Raw genomic sequence first — 16,195 nt, forward strand, 5'->3', positions numbered from 1 at the left:
TTTCACTTGTTCAAGATACTAAACAAAATAATTAATTACAAACAGTTAACCAAGTAAAGTATTATTATAGCTTTTATATGGCGCTACTTTCATGGCATGCTCAGAGCGCTCTCTGGTCTAATCTCATTTGTGGACCAGTGGGGGGGGGGGGGGTTGGTTTTCCGTGCTGCCTTTAGGCGCTCATTAAACACAAGTCTGCCCAAGTCGGGTGTCGAACTTCTAGCCCCCTTCTAGGTAACCAAGCCAAGCCAAGTTCAAGCGTACTTGGCCTCTTGACCACGCTTCGACAACACTAAAAATTAACCAATCTTGACAGCGGACAGGGCAGCTTTCCTTTTTTCCCTCTTGATTAAGGCCGCCTCAATTCTTTTGTTCTCAGCGAGGGTTGTGTTAGCACGCACAGTCTGTCTCCATGCACTCCGGTTCTTGGCTATGTTTTCCCACATATTTTTGTTGATGCCTGTGGCTCTCATGTCTCGCTTGCAGACATCTCTATATGATAGTCTTGGGCGGCCCTTGGGTCTGACTCCTTCCACAAGCTCAGCATATAAGATATCTTTCGGGATTCTACCATCTACCTGTAACATCATTGCTTATCTTGTAATGCGTGCAATATTAAACTTAGTGCTCCAAAGGTATTATATAGCCTTGTGGTCAGTCTGAAGGCATTTTTTTTTCCGGCCAGATATCTAACCATTTTTTTTTTATTGAATATACAATGGCCAATCCTTCACGTTCAAAATATCCAGAGAAAACCTTGTTCACTTCTCAACGTGATAGGAACTAAAAAGATTAAATACGGCTGCAACATTTGGTAAATATGTCTGTCGGTGCGTAGATTATGGCATTAGCACCAATGTTTATTAAGTGCACATTTTTTGAACGCACTTTCTTTGTTGCCTCGCTGCTTGCAGGCTTATGGAGTGGTTTTGTTATGCTGGTGTAACGTTTGTTGAGATTCTTCTGTGTTCCCCTGTTTAGGGTGAGTATCTAAGGCATGACTGCATTTCGCAGTTGTTTCGATGCCATAGTATACTAGACCTTTTGTTAGTTTGTCTTTACTGTTTGTTTCTACAGGGAGTTAGTTATGGGATTATCAAGATTTACATTGGAGTTTGTTATCGGCAGTGTGACAGTGTTGAACGCGTGGCGTTGTGGGATAGCAAGGTGCAGAACTATTGTTTAATTGCTATAACCACAATATTCGAATATTTTAGATTCAATGTCATTACTCGATCAGTTGTCATTATTAATTATATTCATGTCATTAAACAGTTACATTGTTAACAGTGAGTCAATTATTTATTGTAAGCACGAAGGTGCCTGTTGAATGTCAGGGGCCCGGGCAAACGAGCTAAGGCCTTAACACAACCCTGACAATGTCCTACACCTGGAATCGTTAGTAGATACTTTCAATGACCTTTTTCGTGACTTTGTTTCATACAAACAAGTAGTTTATTTGTTTGTATCTCCATCTTCAATTACTCATGAAAATCCTGCTGAAAATGTGCAACTAGAGCCGATATAGTTGCAGTCAGATTCTTAGTTGAAATTGAAGCATATAGAAGTGGCTGTGCCAAAATTGTTAAGTTATTTATCTGAACGGTACGTTGAATTTCGGACATTTGCAGACAGAATGCTTGCCATTTTCTCTGTGAGCGGTTCTTTTCCATAATGAATGCTACAAAAACACATCACCGTTCGAGATTATCTGATCAAAATTTTATCATCAGTGTGGAAAGTGTCAGTGGCCTATCAAACTTTAACCTGACATTAGTAAACTTGTATCCCAGAAAAGATGTCAAGCATCAGGACAACGAAAATAATGCGTAATCATAGTAATTTCTAATAAACAAACTAATAATAATAACTAAGGGACAGGCATACCATTAATTATTATATTCTATTGTATTGTTTCTAATTTACATAAAACTAGTAGGCTATGTTTGTGATACATACATATATTAAACATAAATGAATGACAGCACCAGGGACCAAGTTTTTTTAAGAGAGAAAGTAGTGAATTAAAATGCTACGAGAATAAGGGCATGCGCCGACCGAGGCTCGAACCTGTGACACTGGATTCGACACCACCGCCTAGCGATAACGCACCAAGCGAAACTAGCCTCTAGACCATCGGAATGTTCCGATCTGGTGCTGTCATTCATTTATGTTTAATATATGTATGTATCATTTGTTTCAGCACCTAGCTTCAACTCTATGTTTACATTTTTGTTTGTGATAGTAAGTGTATGTGTTTTGCGTGGCTGGTAGTGCAGTGTGTGTGTGCCTGTGTAATGAAATGACCAGTGGACCTTGAGTGTACATGGTTGAGTGAACAGCAGTGTGTCAGGACTGTGTGTAAAAGGAAGTCAAGAGTATAGAGAACAAGTGGCTGGAGTAAAGAGCATAAATAGAGACGAATAAAATCATTGTGTTTATTGAAAGCTCGTGTTGTTTTAGTCTAGTAGGCCTACAATGTTTTCCTAATGATTTTTGGCTGCGGCCCTTCAGGTCATTGCAAGTTTTTATGCGGCCCTTTGACCATAGTGAGTTTGACATTTAGCAACTAAGCTTGCCTCTGTTCGTTTTAATAACACATCATAGTGGTACCACTGATCTCCTCGTCACTGCTATACAACAATACAATGCAGATAGAAAACAAACTTAATCACATTATAGGAATCTCCAACTTCACGGGATCAATAGTAAAGAAACAGTTATTTAGATATACTACTCCTTAAGCGCAACGGCTAAGGTCACTCCTGTTCTTGAGTGTTGATTTGAGTCAATCGTCAAAAGGTTTCTATGTTCAGGAGGAATTTAAAGGTTCTGCATCTTTGTGGATAAGAGCAATTGTTTCAACATTATCTAACGTGGCTTGCTCTGTAGCGCACATGGCGTTAATCTATGTTCGTTAAAGTTATCATTATGAGATTCGTCAAAGTTTTTGAATAGGCTGTACCTTCTTATTCTTCTAGCCATCTTTTTGCTGCTGAGCTGTAAGCTTTTTTTGCAGATTGTGCCCAGAAAAAATACTGTGCTGTTTTCTTCACTTGTTCAGCACTGCTGTACAGAGTGTTGGTTAATAATTTGCACATTGGACTAGACACTCTATTTTTTTTTTGTTCATTTTCTTTGTACCAGTGGATTTAAAGATTACTGTATACAATAATATCCCCATTAAAATCGGAACATCGTTACAGCGTCTCGTTATAGATCAGCGGTTCTCAACCTTTTAGGATCGGCGACCCCTTTTTACAACCCGCCACTCTGCCGCGACCCCCCCCCCCCTTTCCGTATACACACACAGCAATAGAACAATGAACAAAAACAATTCATTTTTTCGATGGTCTTAGGCAACCCCTGGCAAATCGTCAATCGACCCCCAAAGGGGACCCACAGGTTGAGAACCCCTGCTATAGATTCTCACACTAATGAAACTTCTACCAGGACTAAACAAAATATAGAACGGTTGTCGTTTGTCAAAATCGCTTAGTTCATATAGAGCAGGGGTTCTCAACCTGTGGATCGCGAACCCCTTGGGGGTCGATTGACGACTGGCCAGGGGTCGCCTAAGACACTCAAAAATATAGATTGTTTTTGTCTATTCTTCTATCGCTGTGTGGATGGGGGGTCGCCGCAGAGTGGGGATTGTAAAAAGGGGGTCGCCGAGCTTAAAAGGTTGAGAACCGCTGATATAGAGAATGGTTAATATGACCATTTGCATGGATATAGATTTAGGGGATTCCATTATTACGAGACAATATGTTTACTATAACAGAGTAAGTCTCTACAGTAATTTTCATGAAAGGTTAAAGAATCTCAATCTCATTTAGAGCCACTTATTGTCATTTAAAGGAGCCCATTCTGTTGATCCGCCGGCACATTTTGCGTACAGGCCTACCGATCAATGGCCCGGATGCCTATTTTGCCGTTCGCCCCTGCTGCAGACATATGGAAGGAAATTGAGCAAGATGAGAAAGCATCAAGACAGACTTACTATCCACACGGAGAGCTAAAACAACAATAAAGACGACATTATAATAGGCATAAAACAGTGATGCCCAAAGTACGGCCCGTGGGCCAGATCCGGCCCGCGACGGGGTTCCATCCGGCCCGCCGAACCATGGACACAAAGTGACAGTGTAGAAATTCCCTCCCTCCAAAAAAAAAAAAAAAAGATTGAAAAATTTATCTTTACCTACTTTTGGGCCCTCATTTTTTTCTCTGATATTAATTTGTGAACGTTTATGAAATGGGAAAGCCGAGGAAACTACAAGTAGACTCTGAATTTAGGATCTACTAGGGAAATCGAATGGATCTTTACTTTTTGGGGGATACATGATAAAAATCCAAGATATTTGATTTTAAAGAAAATGGAGCTGTTTTTTTTTCTTTAAAAAACAACAACAACATATACACGGCATTATAAAGCAAATATGACGCCATTCTTGCCTTGAGCTGTGAATAAATATTATTAACCTACGCCTAGAGATTGGAGGATCGATGTAAATATTCACCAAAAAGAGACAAAAAATGAGTCGGTGGTAAAGGTATCTACAATGATATTCATATTTTAAGTAGAGACGTGAAAACAAAGATCAACTTCAAATATCCCATTAATTATTGTAAGTACTAGATACACACGTTTCTAAAAAATTGTTTCAGGTCAATTTCATTTCGTTTTTGCACCTTTTCGGTCATATGGCCCGCGACACGAGTGTCGGAAATTAAAATGGCCCGCAGTTCGATTTAGGTTGGGCATCACTGGACTATAAAAGATTCACATCAATCATATCCATAAACTTGCAGCTATATTTAGCCTAAAAACATCTGGAAGGGGAGGTAATTGGGAATTAGGAAAATTAAATTATGCAAGAAAACAGCTGCTTTCTTGTTCTGTATAAGAGCAGAAACCATGGCTGGGTGAATGTTTCATCGTACATGTAAAAGTCTATGCCAGGTGTAATTGATTCCAAAATTAATGCAAAAATTATTGTAATTGCTTAAAAGATAAACGTTTCAACTTGATATTAAGATCCCCCGATATAAGTGAATCTACATATCAGCTTTAGATTGGGATTTAGATTATTTCGTTTCTTTGTTTCGTCTGTAGCTCATTATGCGCGACTGTCCAACTGTCGCGTTTAGATTTCACAAAAAATTAAAAAGAAATAACAATTTAGATTTAAAATATAAATGTCTTGCTTGGTCTACGATAAGGGAAAGTCGGGTTTCATATCCGGTGAAGATTGCAATTTAAAATTTCGCTGAAGTCAACCCGAGTCGAGCCAAATCTAATTGGTATTTCTTCTTCTTCTTCTTCTTCTTCTTGACACTGTCAGGTAGAGTTAAGCCCTCGGCTCTTGGAACTCTAGGCCAGCAAACGTGAACAAGAGCGTCCTCTCGCCGGCCTGAATGAGAACAGTGTACACTGTTCTGTCTGACGGGTGGGTCAGACTCGCGGCAAGAGACCGCATACACTAAGACCCCCCGCCATTTTCCTTTTCTATACCAGGCTAACCGTGCGGGACACGCCATTTATGTAACGGCCCCTTGAGGAACAGCGCCTGGATTGTGACAATGTTGTGGGAGCTTTTTTATAACTCCGCGCAGTGCAATGAGGATTCTCTCGCACCCCCTTAGGCACCCCCCAGGGAGTCTTGTTTTGCTACCCTTTAGCCTAATCGTTTCCTCTTACGATCGTTTCCACCCGGGCGCCACAATGAGGCAGGGTAGCATGCCCGGGCTAATCGGTATAAAGAAAAAAAAATGGAATAATATAAAAAGAAATAACGTGTACAAGAAATTGTACCAGACAGACAGACAGACAGAATGACTTGATATAAGTTTTGTAAAAACAACAAGGGCTAAAGGAAACTTCAGCGAGTCCCATGGCTCTTCGCAGTTCAGTTTACGCGACTTCGCGGTTTCGAGTTTTTATTAGAAGAAATGAGAAAACATTATTGTCGGACTTTTCTTTTTTCACAAGAGAGACAGAGAGAGAGAGATAAGAGAGCGGCAGAGAATGATAGAGAGAAAAAGAGAGAGTGAAAGAAAGTTGAGAGACACAGAGAGAGACAGAGAGAGAGATAAGAGAGCGGCAGAGAATGATAGAGAAAAAGAGAGAGTGAAAGAAAGTTGAGAGACACAGAGACAGAGAGAGAGAGAGATAAGAGAGCGGCAGAGAATGATAGAGAAAAAAAGATAGAGAGTGAAAGAAAGTTGAGAGACACAGAGAGAGAGAGAGAGATAAGAGAGCGGCAGAGAATGATAGAGAAAAAAAGATAGAGAGTGAAAGAAAGTTGAGAGACACAGAGACAGAGAGAGAGAGAGAGAGATAAGAGAGCGGCAGAGAATGATAGAGAAAAAAAGATAGAGAGTGAAAGAAAGTTGAGAGACACAGAGAGAGAGAGAGAGAGTGAGAGATAAGAGAGCGGCAGAGAATGATAGAGAAAAAAAGATAGAGAGTGAAAGAAAGTTGAGAGACACAGAGAGAGAGAGAGAGAGTGAGAGATAAGAGAGCGGCAGAGAATGATAGAGAAAAAAAGATAGAGAGTGAAAGAAAGTTGAGAGACACAGAGAGAGAGACAGAGTGAGACAAAAGACAGCGGCAGAGAATGATAGAGAGAAAAAAAAAGATAGAGAGTGAAAGAAAGTTGAGAGACGCAGAGAGAGACAGAGGGGGAGAGAGAAAAAAAGAGACAGAAAAAAAGAGAGAGAGACAGAGAATGAGAAACAGAGAGAGAGAAAAGAATGGGAGGAGAGATTATTTTGATTCTCTTGTTCTTATGTGTTTTTGTCGGCTGTACGTATTTCCAGTACAGTGCCTAAGTTCTTATAGCGTAAAAAAAGAGGGCCGGGGAGGGAGGGGAGGTATGTTATTAATTAGCTTTACTACAGTGTTGAAATACTTTTAAAAACATACTATTTTCTACTTCACGGATTTTGGTTACTGCTGGTGCTTCTTGCACGCATCTGCCCCTATAAATGGGGAGGCATGTCCCCTCACGTTTGTCGTGCTAAAAAAATATCAAGAACATCTTTGACCTAAAATGCTTAGCAAACAACGGGCCTTCAGGGTCCACCTACGAGATTTCGTTTTCACCTGCTACAGCACCACCCACCATCCTCATAGACCAGGGGTGGGCAGCCTTTTCCTATCGAGGGCCGCATTACAAAAAATTTTGGGACAGGGGGGGGGGCGCATTATATATATATATATATATCTTATCTTATATAATACAGACGTTACTTCAAAAAAGAAGATGATTACGTCCTACGCGTCATGCATTCAGTCATGCATATTAACCAATGAGTTAAATTCTGCCAAGTCACTGGTTTTCCTGGCTAGCTCAGGCAACCCATTCCATGCTCTAATAGCACTAGGGAAGAAGGAGTATTTGTACAAATTTGTACTAGCATATGGGACGAGGAATGTGCCATATATATTATATATATAATGTACTTACAACTTTAAAAAAATACGCTAGCTAGCTGTGTATAATATCTTTTAATTCACATTTATACTGTGCTATGGAGTTACGATTTCTGAAACTAATTTTACGATATTTTGTTTTTTAAATTTTGTTACCGTCTGTTTACATCTGACAATGTCACCACAAATGAACAGTTGTACTTAATTTTAGGTGTTTAACTATTTACACTTTATTTATTTTTTAAATATTTGTATTTTTTATATGTATAATCTGGGGGCACACCTGGTTTCTGTAGGTGTCCGCGGGCCGCATAAAACAGTCCGGCGGGCCGCATGTGGCCCGCGGGCGTAATTTGCCCACCCCTGTCATAGACGATTATAAGCTGGATGCCGTAGATGAATTCTGCTATCTGGGATCCACAATTCAGGATGACCTGTCTCTAGAAGAGGAGATAAAAAAAAACGCATAGGGAAGGCTGCCTCGACCTTCGCTAGACTCAGGTCAAGAGTTTGGGAAAACCAGAAGCTCACTACAGTGACCAAAATGGAAGTCTACAAGGCATGCGTTATGAGTACACTACTGTATGGCAGTGAATCATGGACCACCTACGCAAATCAAGAGAGAAAACTGAACTCATTCCATTTGCGTTGTCTTCGTAGGATCTTGAATGTCACATGGAAAGAAAAAGTGTGAAATACTGAGATCCTTGCACGAACAGGTAGTCCCAGCATCTTTACAGCCCTCAAACAACGCCGTCTGCGCTGGCTTGGACATGTTCGCCGGATGGAGGACAAACGCATCCCGAAAGTCATCCTCTACGGACAACTCGCGACTAACTCAAGAAAAACTGGTCGCCCCCACCTCCGTTTCATAGATGTAATAAAACGAGACCTCAAATCAGTGAACATCAATACTGACCATTGGGAAGACATAGCTCTAGACCGCACCAGTTGGAGAGAGACAGTGACCTAGAAAGCTATGGACAGCGAAAGAACATGGGCATCAGCTCTGGAAGAAAAACGGACAATGCGAAAAATGGCCAGCAAAGAATTCCTATGCCGAACTGGGAGTCGACCACTGAGTGAGGTTGTGACAGAGCGTTGCGTGAAGTTTATGGGATCTGTTTTCCTACAAAAAAAATTACGCATACCAAGAGTTGCGATGACACGGAGGCCATTACGAGGAAAACGCAAACAGGGGCACCCTAGTAGGCCTATTATCTGTCGTCAAACTTTCATAGATGACCTCAAAGCAGTCGACACCAGGTGGAAAGAGGCTTCAATTATTGCCAGTGACAGATTTTTATGGAGACAGCTTGCCACCTAATGCCTAGAAAGGCGCGGTTGGATCTAAGTCCTGAGTAATTAAGTATAGCAGATAAGGTTTTTGAACTAAAATTTTTTAATAGCAGGATAACGCACTGTTTTAAATACCAGAAATCATTATCAACATCATCATTAAACTCCATTTGAGTGAGGGCTTGACAGGTTCAAATCCTCTCTTTAAAAAGCCCTGGACAGAAACCCTGCTATCTTGCGTGGTGCATAAATGTCGCCATACAGGTCGAGAATTTTTGGTTTCCCAGACCTGTCGAGACGGAGATCAGCAAGTCTTGGGCAGAAAGAGAGCCTGTCGGCGGGGCATCGCCCTGAACCCAGCTGGGGGAGCTCACGGTACAAAATGTGGGGGAGGAAACAAAAAAATCCCCAACCCCCCCAAAAAAAAACACACACACACAACCCCGACACCCCGAAAAAAAAATTCCTGGCTACGCTTATCATTAATTATATAGTCATTTGCATTCAGTTTTTTTTTTTAAAACGAGGCTTATTTATACCGAAATAATTTGTCAGAATTGACAGCTGCTGACAAGATTTCAGCTAGAAGCAACTGTGTTACGTAAGTTTTAGACTTTACAGACACGTTGCAACGCTATTTCGCTATTCCTTACTAAGTTATTTTCTCGTAGTTTATTTTAAAATAGTGTATTGAAAACAATTATAATAATATAACATATATCAGTGATGCCCAACGTAAATCGACCTGCGGGCCATTTTAATTTCCAACACTGGTGTCGCGGGCCACATAAAGGAAAGGTACAAAAACGAAATGAAATTGACCTGAAACTATTTGATTAGAAACCCGCGGATCTAGCACTTACATTCATTAATGGTATATTTTTGCTTTTTTTTCTCATGCTTCATTTCTCTACTAAACATATGAGCGACAGTGTAGCTAGCTTTACGAACGAGTCATATTCTTGTCTCTTTTTGGTATATATTAACATTAATCTTCCAATATCTAGACGTTGTTTAACAATCTTTTTATTCAAATGACGTCAAATTTGTTTTATAATTGCGTTTCTTTTTAAAAGAAAAAACAGCCAGACTTTATTGACAACTTAAATATATTAGCTTATTATCATGTTCTGACAAAAAAGTAATTTTTTTTTTGTTTTTTTTTTTTAAATAAATTCTACATTAAGAGTCCAATCTCATAAATTTGAGGGCCCTGACGTAGGTAAAGAGATATTTTTCAACCTTTTCTTAACCGGGGTTAAGCGGATTTTCTACACTTTGTGCCGGCATTTCGGCGGGCCGGATGGAACCACGTCGCGGGCCAAATCTGGCCCGCGGGCCGTAGTTTGCGCATCACTGACATATATAATATGAGCTGCCTGGTAGTGTGGTATGCTCTCTAAACTGTTGTTCGATGGTTTCGGGTTCCAACCCTGCCTTCCCCTGTCGCCCTTCGGGAGGTTTTGGCTAGGAATGCCTAGAATGTAATTAACTTTAACAATGAACGAGCACATGTAACATGCAAAACAAAACAATTGCATTTCTTTTCTAAATACTGGTTTAATAAGAATATATTTATGGATTTAGGATGGCTGCCTGGTCGTGCGGTTTGCGCGCTGGACTGTCGTTCGGATTTATCGACGGTCGAGGGTTCATCCCCCCGTCGTCCTGCGGGAGGTTTGGACTAGGAAGTAAACTGTCTTCAAATCTGAAGGAACATCCGAAACATGTAAAACATTTTACAAAACATTTTGTATACTTTTGTTTCATATTAATGATATTGTTTTTAATGTAAAAATGAATTTGTATGTTTTTAGAGAACAGTTCAGAGGCATTGTTGTTTATTGACGTCTGGCAGGATCAAATATGTCTGTCTCACCGTTTGTGTTCCTATTGCTTAGTGCAATAAATGTCATTTGGGCCATAGGTAAATATCTACCTACCTGTGTCCTATATATATATTATATATATATAACCCGTTTTCACAGTATTTTATATTTTATATCAATATGTCGCTTTAAACGGGTAAACCCGTTTTAACTCTGCACTTTCATTTTCATGGCAGAATATGAAATAAAAACGGTATGGGAACATTTGCCTAATTTGACTTATATTTAAATCTAAAACTTAAGAGCATTACTTTTCTAAGACAGAAAAGATTTTCTAGATTAAGGGCGACTACCCCTACAGCTTAAAAAAGAGTTACGTAGTAATACTCTAGACATATATAACAATCTATGTAATAATTGTAAACTGTTTCCTCTTGTTATATTAGTGTTTCTGAGACTGTTTCTCGGAGTCAAAGTGTTTCTTCACCACCTTGAGATCTGGTGTCTTAGTGTATAGATCGATAGATAGATAAAGATACATATAGAACAGGGGTGGGCAAATTACGGTCCGCGGGCCACATGCGGCCCAATATCGAATCACTTACAGAGATCATATGCACTGAATCATCTGTAAATTCACATGTCTGTGTATCAGTATTTGGTAGATGTGCACGAGAAAGTGTATCGGAGATAAACATTTCCTTGCCTTTTCTGTAACAGACTTTCAGGTCATACCACTGTAGTCTTATTAGCATCTTCTGTATTCTCATTGGTGATGACAAAAGAGGTTTCTTGAAGAGGTTTGTGATCATTAGATCATTATAAACTGTTACTTCTTTACCAATTATGTAGCAGAGAAATTTGTTTGTATACCATTGAGAGCATTTTCTTCTCATATCTATAAATTTATCAATCTATCTAAATATAAATCTATCTATGTAATCTTTCTATGTATCTATGTATGTATGTATCTATCTATCTATATATATATGTATATCTATCCAAATATCTATCTATGTATCTGTGTTTCTAAATATAAATCTATCTTTGTATCTATGTTATCATTCTATGCATCTGTGTATGTATGTATGTATGTATGTATGTATGTATGTATGTATGTATGTATGTATGTATGTATGTTTCTATCTATCTATCTATCTATCTATCTATCTATCTATCTATCTATCTATCTATCTATCTATCTATCCATCAAATCTATCTATCTATCTATCTATCTATCAATCTATCTATCTATCTATCCTACTATCTATCTATCTATCTATCTATCCATCTATCTATCCATCTATCTATCTATCTATCCATCTATCTATCCATCTATCTATCTATCTATCTATCTATCTATCTATCTATCTATCTATCTATCTATCTATCCATCAAATCTATCTATCTATCTATCTATCTATCTATCTATCAATCTATCTATCTATCTATCTATCTATCTATCTATCTATCTATCTATCTATCTATATTTAAAGTATATATACAATAAAGCCTACTTAACCTACATATAATCAGTAGTTTACTAAATACAACATTAACTATTTGATTGAGTGTATTATTGTTTTGTGAATTAAGTATTCCTGCACATAGATGTTCCAATCTTCCTGTCGGACATAACTGCAGCGGTTCTCAACCTCTTATGCTCGGCGACCCCTTTTTACAATCCACCACTCCGCCGCGACCCCCCCCTCCTCCACACACACATACAGCAATAGATGCATAGACAATAACAATCCATTTTTTTCGATGGTCTTTGGCGACCCCTGGCAAATCGTCGATCGACCCCCAAGGAGGTCGCGACCCACAGGTTGAGAACCCCTGATCTAGAGTAATCCAGACAATGAGCATGCGCACTAGGCGTAGGAAAATTATGCAGCCGATGGATGGGGGCCTAACACAGGACGAAAAATTTTTTTTTTACTGAAAATATTGTGCAAAAATTGGATCAAATCTTTAGCATATAATTCTTCTACTAGCCTAGCTCAAAGTCTCTACTATGATTCAAGGTGATATATATGGGGTGCTACGGAATTTACGCTATATGAACTCATTTGATTTGTTGCTTTAAATATAGGAAGCTTTGACTTCTTGCGTCATTTGACTGTTTTGGTCCCTTTTATAACTCTTTTTATTTGGAGTCACCTAATTCACTTTGCCTAATGCCTTCTAATAGCTTAACTCAGCTTCACTACCCCTGTTATGATTGGGCTTCAATAGCTTTCTTGTTTGTTATCAGAAAATGTTGTATTTGGTATAGAATTAAAGGGAAATGCATGCTCTTTTTATATAACACAAAGTCAAGTTTATAAAATTAAACATTAATTTAATTTAATGAGGTCAAAATCAACGATGGTATAGTCGTGGATTGTGGCAACGCACATGTTTCTATGACGGACGGTTAATGAGGATGCAATAGGACCAGCGCAATGACTTGATCACTACGCCATATACAATATATTGAGAGAGAGAGAGAGAGAGAGAGAGAAATACTTACCTGATTTATCAGACAAGATAAAAAGATGAAATATTATGCTTCGCATATATTATTATTATTATAGCTTTTATATAGCGCTACTTTCATGCTTATAGCATGCTCAGAGCGCTTTGGTCCTATCGCATATAGTGTAAACTATGCCTGTCACTTCATCCTCGATTACATCATACCCGGTTCTTTTATCCCCGGTTACTTCATCCCCGGTTACTTCATCCCGGTCACTTCATCCCCGGTTACGTTATCCCCGGTCATTTCATCCCCTGGTCACTTTATTCCCAGTCACTTCATCCCAGGTACATTCATCCCTAGTAATTTTATCCCCTGGTCATTTTATCCTTGGTCACTTCATTCCCGCTCATTTCATCCCCAGTCATTTCATCTCCGGTCACTTCATCCCCGATCACTTCATTCCCGGTCACTTCAACCCTGGTTATTTCTTCATAGGGCAATTTATCCCGGGTCACTTCAACCCAGGTTACTTCATCCCCGGTCACTTCATCCACGGTCACTTCATCCCTGGTCATTTTATCCTTGGTCACTTCATCCTTAGTCCTTTCTTCCCCAGTCAATTCAACCCCTAGGCAACCCATCCCATAGTCATTTCCATCCTTGGTAAACAGTTTTTTTTTTTTGTTTTTTTTTGTTTTGCATCAAAAATATAAGTAGAGTGTAAAAACGGGTTTACCCGTTCAGTCGATATATTTATATCGAAATATCAAATACTGTGAAAACGGGTTTACATGATTTGTTAAACATTTGCGTTCTTTAAGAGAGAAAAAGTTACATTTTTATTTTGAAGCCCCTCCGAGTGTGAGAGTGACATTTAACATACTCTACGGTCTCCGCCACGATCTTAGGAATATTTGTGTCAAGTTGTGATTTTATTCGGGACGAATATACATGCATACATACATACATACATACATACATACATACATACATACATACATAAACACATACATACATACATACACACATACATACATACATACATATACAAACATACATACATACATACATACATACATACATACATACATACATACATACATACATACATACATACATACATACATACATACATACATACATACATACATACATACATACATATATACATACATACATACATACATACATACATACATACATACATACATACATACATACACACACACACATACATACATACATACATACATACATACATACATACATACATACATACATACATACATACATACATACATACATAGTTTTTACATACATACATATATACATACATACATACATATATACATACAAAATAAAATATCGTTTTATAAAAGGAAAAATAAAAATTTTTTAAGCAGATTTGAATGTTACTATTAAAATGTTATTAGATGTTTTTGTCTTTAAGTTCAAAACAGAATTCATGCATTTAACGATTCCAATTTGTTCGTCACAGGTGTTGCACAGGTTCCGGACCTCACTCAGATGTATCCCCCATTAGGTGTCAGCAATAGACTCTATTACATCTCTAAGGCTAAATTTGTCAGTTACGCCCAGGCCAGCACCTGGTGCTCGCAGAATCTAGGAGGCTACCCAGCAGAGATCGATACCGCGGAAGAGCTTAAGTTTATTGAACAGTACGCGATTTTTACTAAAGTGCGCAAAATCTTCATCGCTGGCACTGATGCCGGGAAAGACGGCGTATTTTTAAGTCAACGAACTGGGGCACCCATAACTGTTTTCGATTGGGCCAAGGGAGAGCCCAATAATTCAGGCGGAGTAGAAGATTGTCTAGAGCTGAACGGTAATAAACAAGGCAGGATGAATGATACCCCATGCAGCAGAGCGTCTGTCTTTCACAATGTTCTCTGCGAGCGTGATCTAAATGAAGAAAAGCGACAAAAAATGAAAGCTGTACCTTAAACAAAATCATAATATCTAAGATAATCTGTGTTTCTTTTTTTTCTTTTTCGAGTTTTTTAATGTAAAAGTTTGATACATTTCTGTGTTTCCCCATCTTTCTGGTTGAGTCAGAAAAGCTCGGCTAAAATGCTAGGTAGGGTATTATAGTCAGAGTACTGTTATAGCGTGTGTGTGTGCATGTGTGTGTGTGTTTCCACGATGACGGTGAGGGGACCTTAGCGATTGGTTGTGAATGATGCTACATAGGTGGCCTTGACGTCATTAGTTTTAGTTAGGGCTGACGACTCCAGACTAAAAGGGCAGATGATGTAAAGGTCATCTGTTTCTGTGGCCTACAAGGGTGTCATGTGGCCAGCACAACGACCAACCGCCTTTACTTTTCCCTAACTAATGTCAGGTACCCATTAGAACTGGGTGGACTCAGAGGCGCCCGAAGATCCCGAAATTAAAAATCCCAGTCTTCACCAGGATTCGAACCCAGGTCCCCGGTTCGAAAGTCAAGCGCTTTACCGCTCAGCTACCGCGCCTCTCTGTTATTAGAGTGAGTTAGATTTTGTTTAAAACTATTATTACTTAAGTTTTATACATTTATTTTATCTCATATTAAGGGGATTTTGTCTAAATTATAATAGTAATTTTTTTTACACAAAAGTTATTTCAAGTTTTGTTAGTTCAGATATAATACGCCTACAGCGGTTTAGTTGTCTACCAGCAGTCTGGTGCTACAAGTCACTGACCAGTAACAACAATTTGGTGTCAGAAGTAACAAAATACAATGAACAACAAATTGTGTTAGAGCGAGAGAAAAACAAAATTCAAATTTGAAAACAAAATATCTGTGTTCACCAACACATTACTATCATAACGATATTGTCAACTGTAGTGCCGATAAACAGTATGAATGGCGTTTAATACATGTGCAAATTCAAAAATCGTTACATCCATTTTTGAAGCTCCTCCCACCCAGAAGATTTTCCCCACCCCAGTTTCCTCCATGACCAACACCAACACAGATATAGATCTAACAAGTATTCAAAATTAGAAAATTAAAATTGTTAATTTTAAAAGTTGTTTTGACATTTTTATAGCATGTCTAACTAAAAAAAAAACAACCCTTACCGTTAAACCCAGTGACATGGGCAGCTTATTATTATTATTATTATAACTTTTACATGTCCAATCTCATTTGTCACTTCA

At 38.7% G+C, this 16,195-nt stretch overlaps 1 protein-coding gene across 3 annotated transcripts; it reads left to right on the forward strand.

Annotated features, from left to right (window-relative positions):
* Positions 1-895: 895 nt before the first annotated feature.
* LOC129927592 (C-type lectin 37Db-like) lies at positions 896-15,016 on the forward strand. 3 transcript variants are annotated; one of them, XM_056037162.1, is made up of 4 exons: positions 906-982; positions 1,078-1,167; positions 10,558-10,667; positions 14,532-15,016. In XM_056037162.1, the coding sequence occupies exons 3-4, from the start codon at positions 10,607-10,609 to the stop codon at positions 14,996-14,998; spliced, it is 528 nt and encodes a 175-aa protein (XP_055893137.1). In that variant the 5' UTR covers positions 906-982; positions 1,078-1,167; positions 10,558-10,606; the 3' UTR covers positions 14,999-15,016. The 3 variants fall into 3 exon arrangements, with proteins under 3 accessions (XP_055893136.1, XP_055893137.1, XP_055893138.1); XM_056037161.1 differs by lacking the exon at positions 1,078-1,167 and having other exon boundaries at positions 896-982; XM_056037163.1 differs by lacking the exons at positions 906-982; positions 1,078-1,167 and adding an exon at positions 9,298-9,341.
* Positions 15,017-16,195: the final 1,179 nt, after the last annotated feature.

This window comes from Biomphalaria glabrata, chromosome 8 (assembly GCF_947242115.1).
Source record: "Biomphalaria glabrata chromosome 8, xgBioGlab47.1, whole genome shotgun sequence".
Lineage (NCBI taxonomy): Eukaryota > Metazoa > Mollusca > Gastropoda > Planorbidae > Biomphalaria > Biomphalaria glabrata.

Excerpts from the sequence above, each read along its gene's own strand:
- LOC129927592 (XM_056037161.1), top strand. The coding sequence starts at position 10,607 with ATGTCTGTCTCACCGTTTGTGTTCCTATTGCTTAGTGCAATAAATGTC. Across the intron at positions 10,668-14,531 it reads AAATGTCATTTGGGCCATAG|GTGTTGCACAGGTTCCGGAC; the intron begins GTAAATATCTAC and ends TGTTCGTCACAG.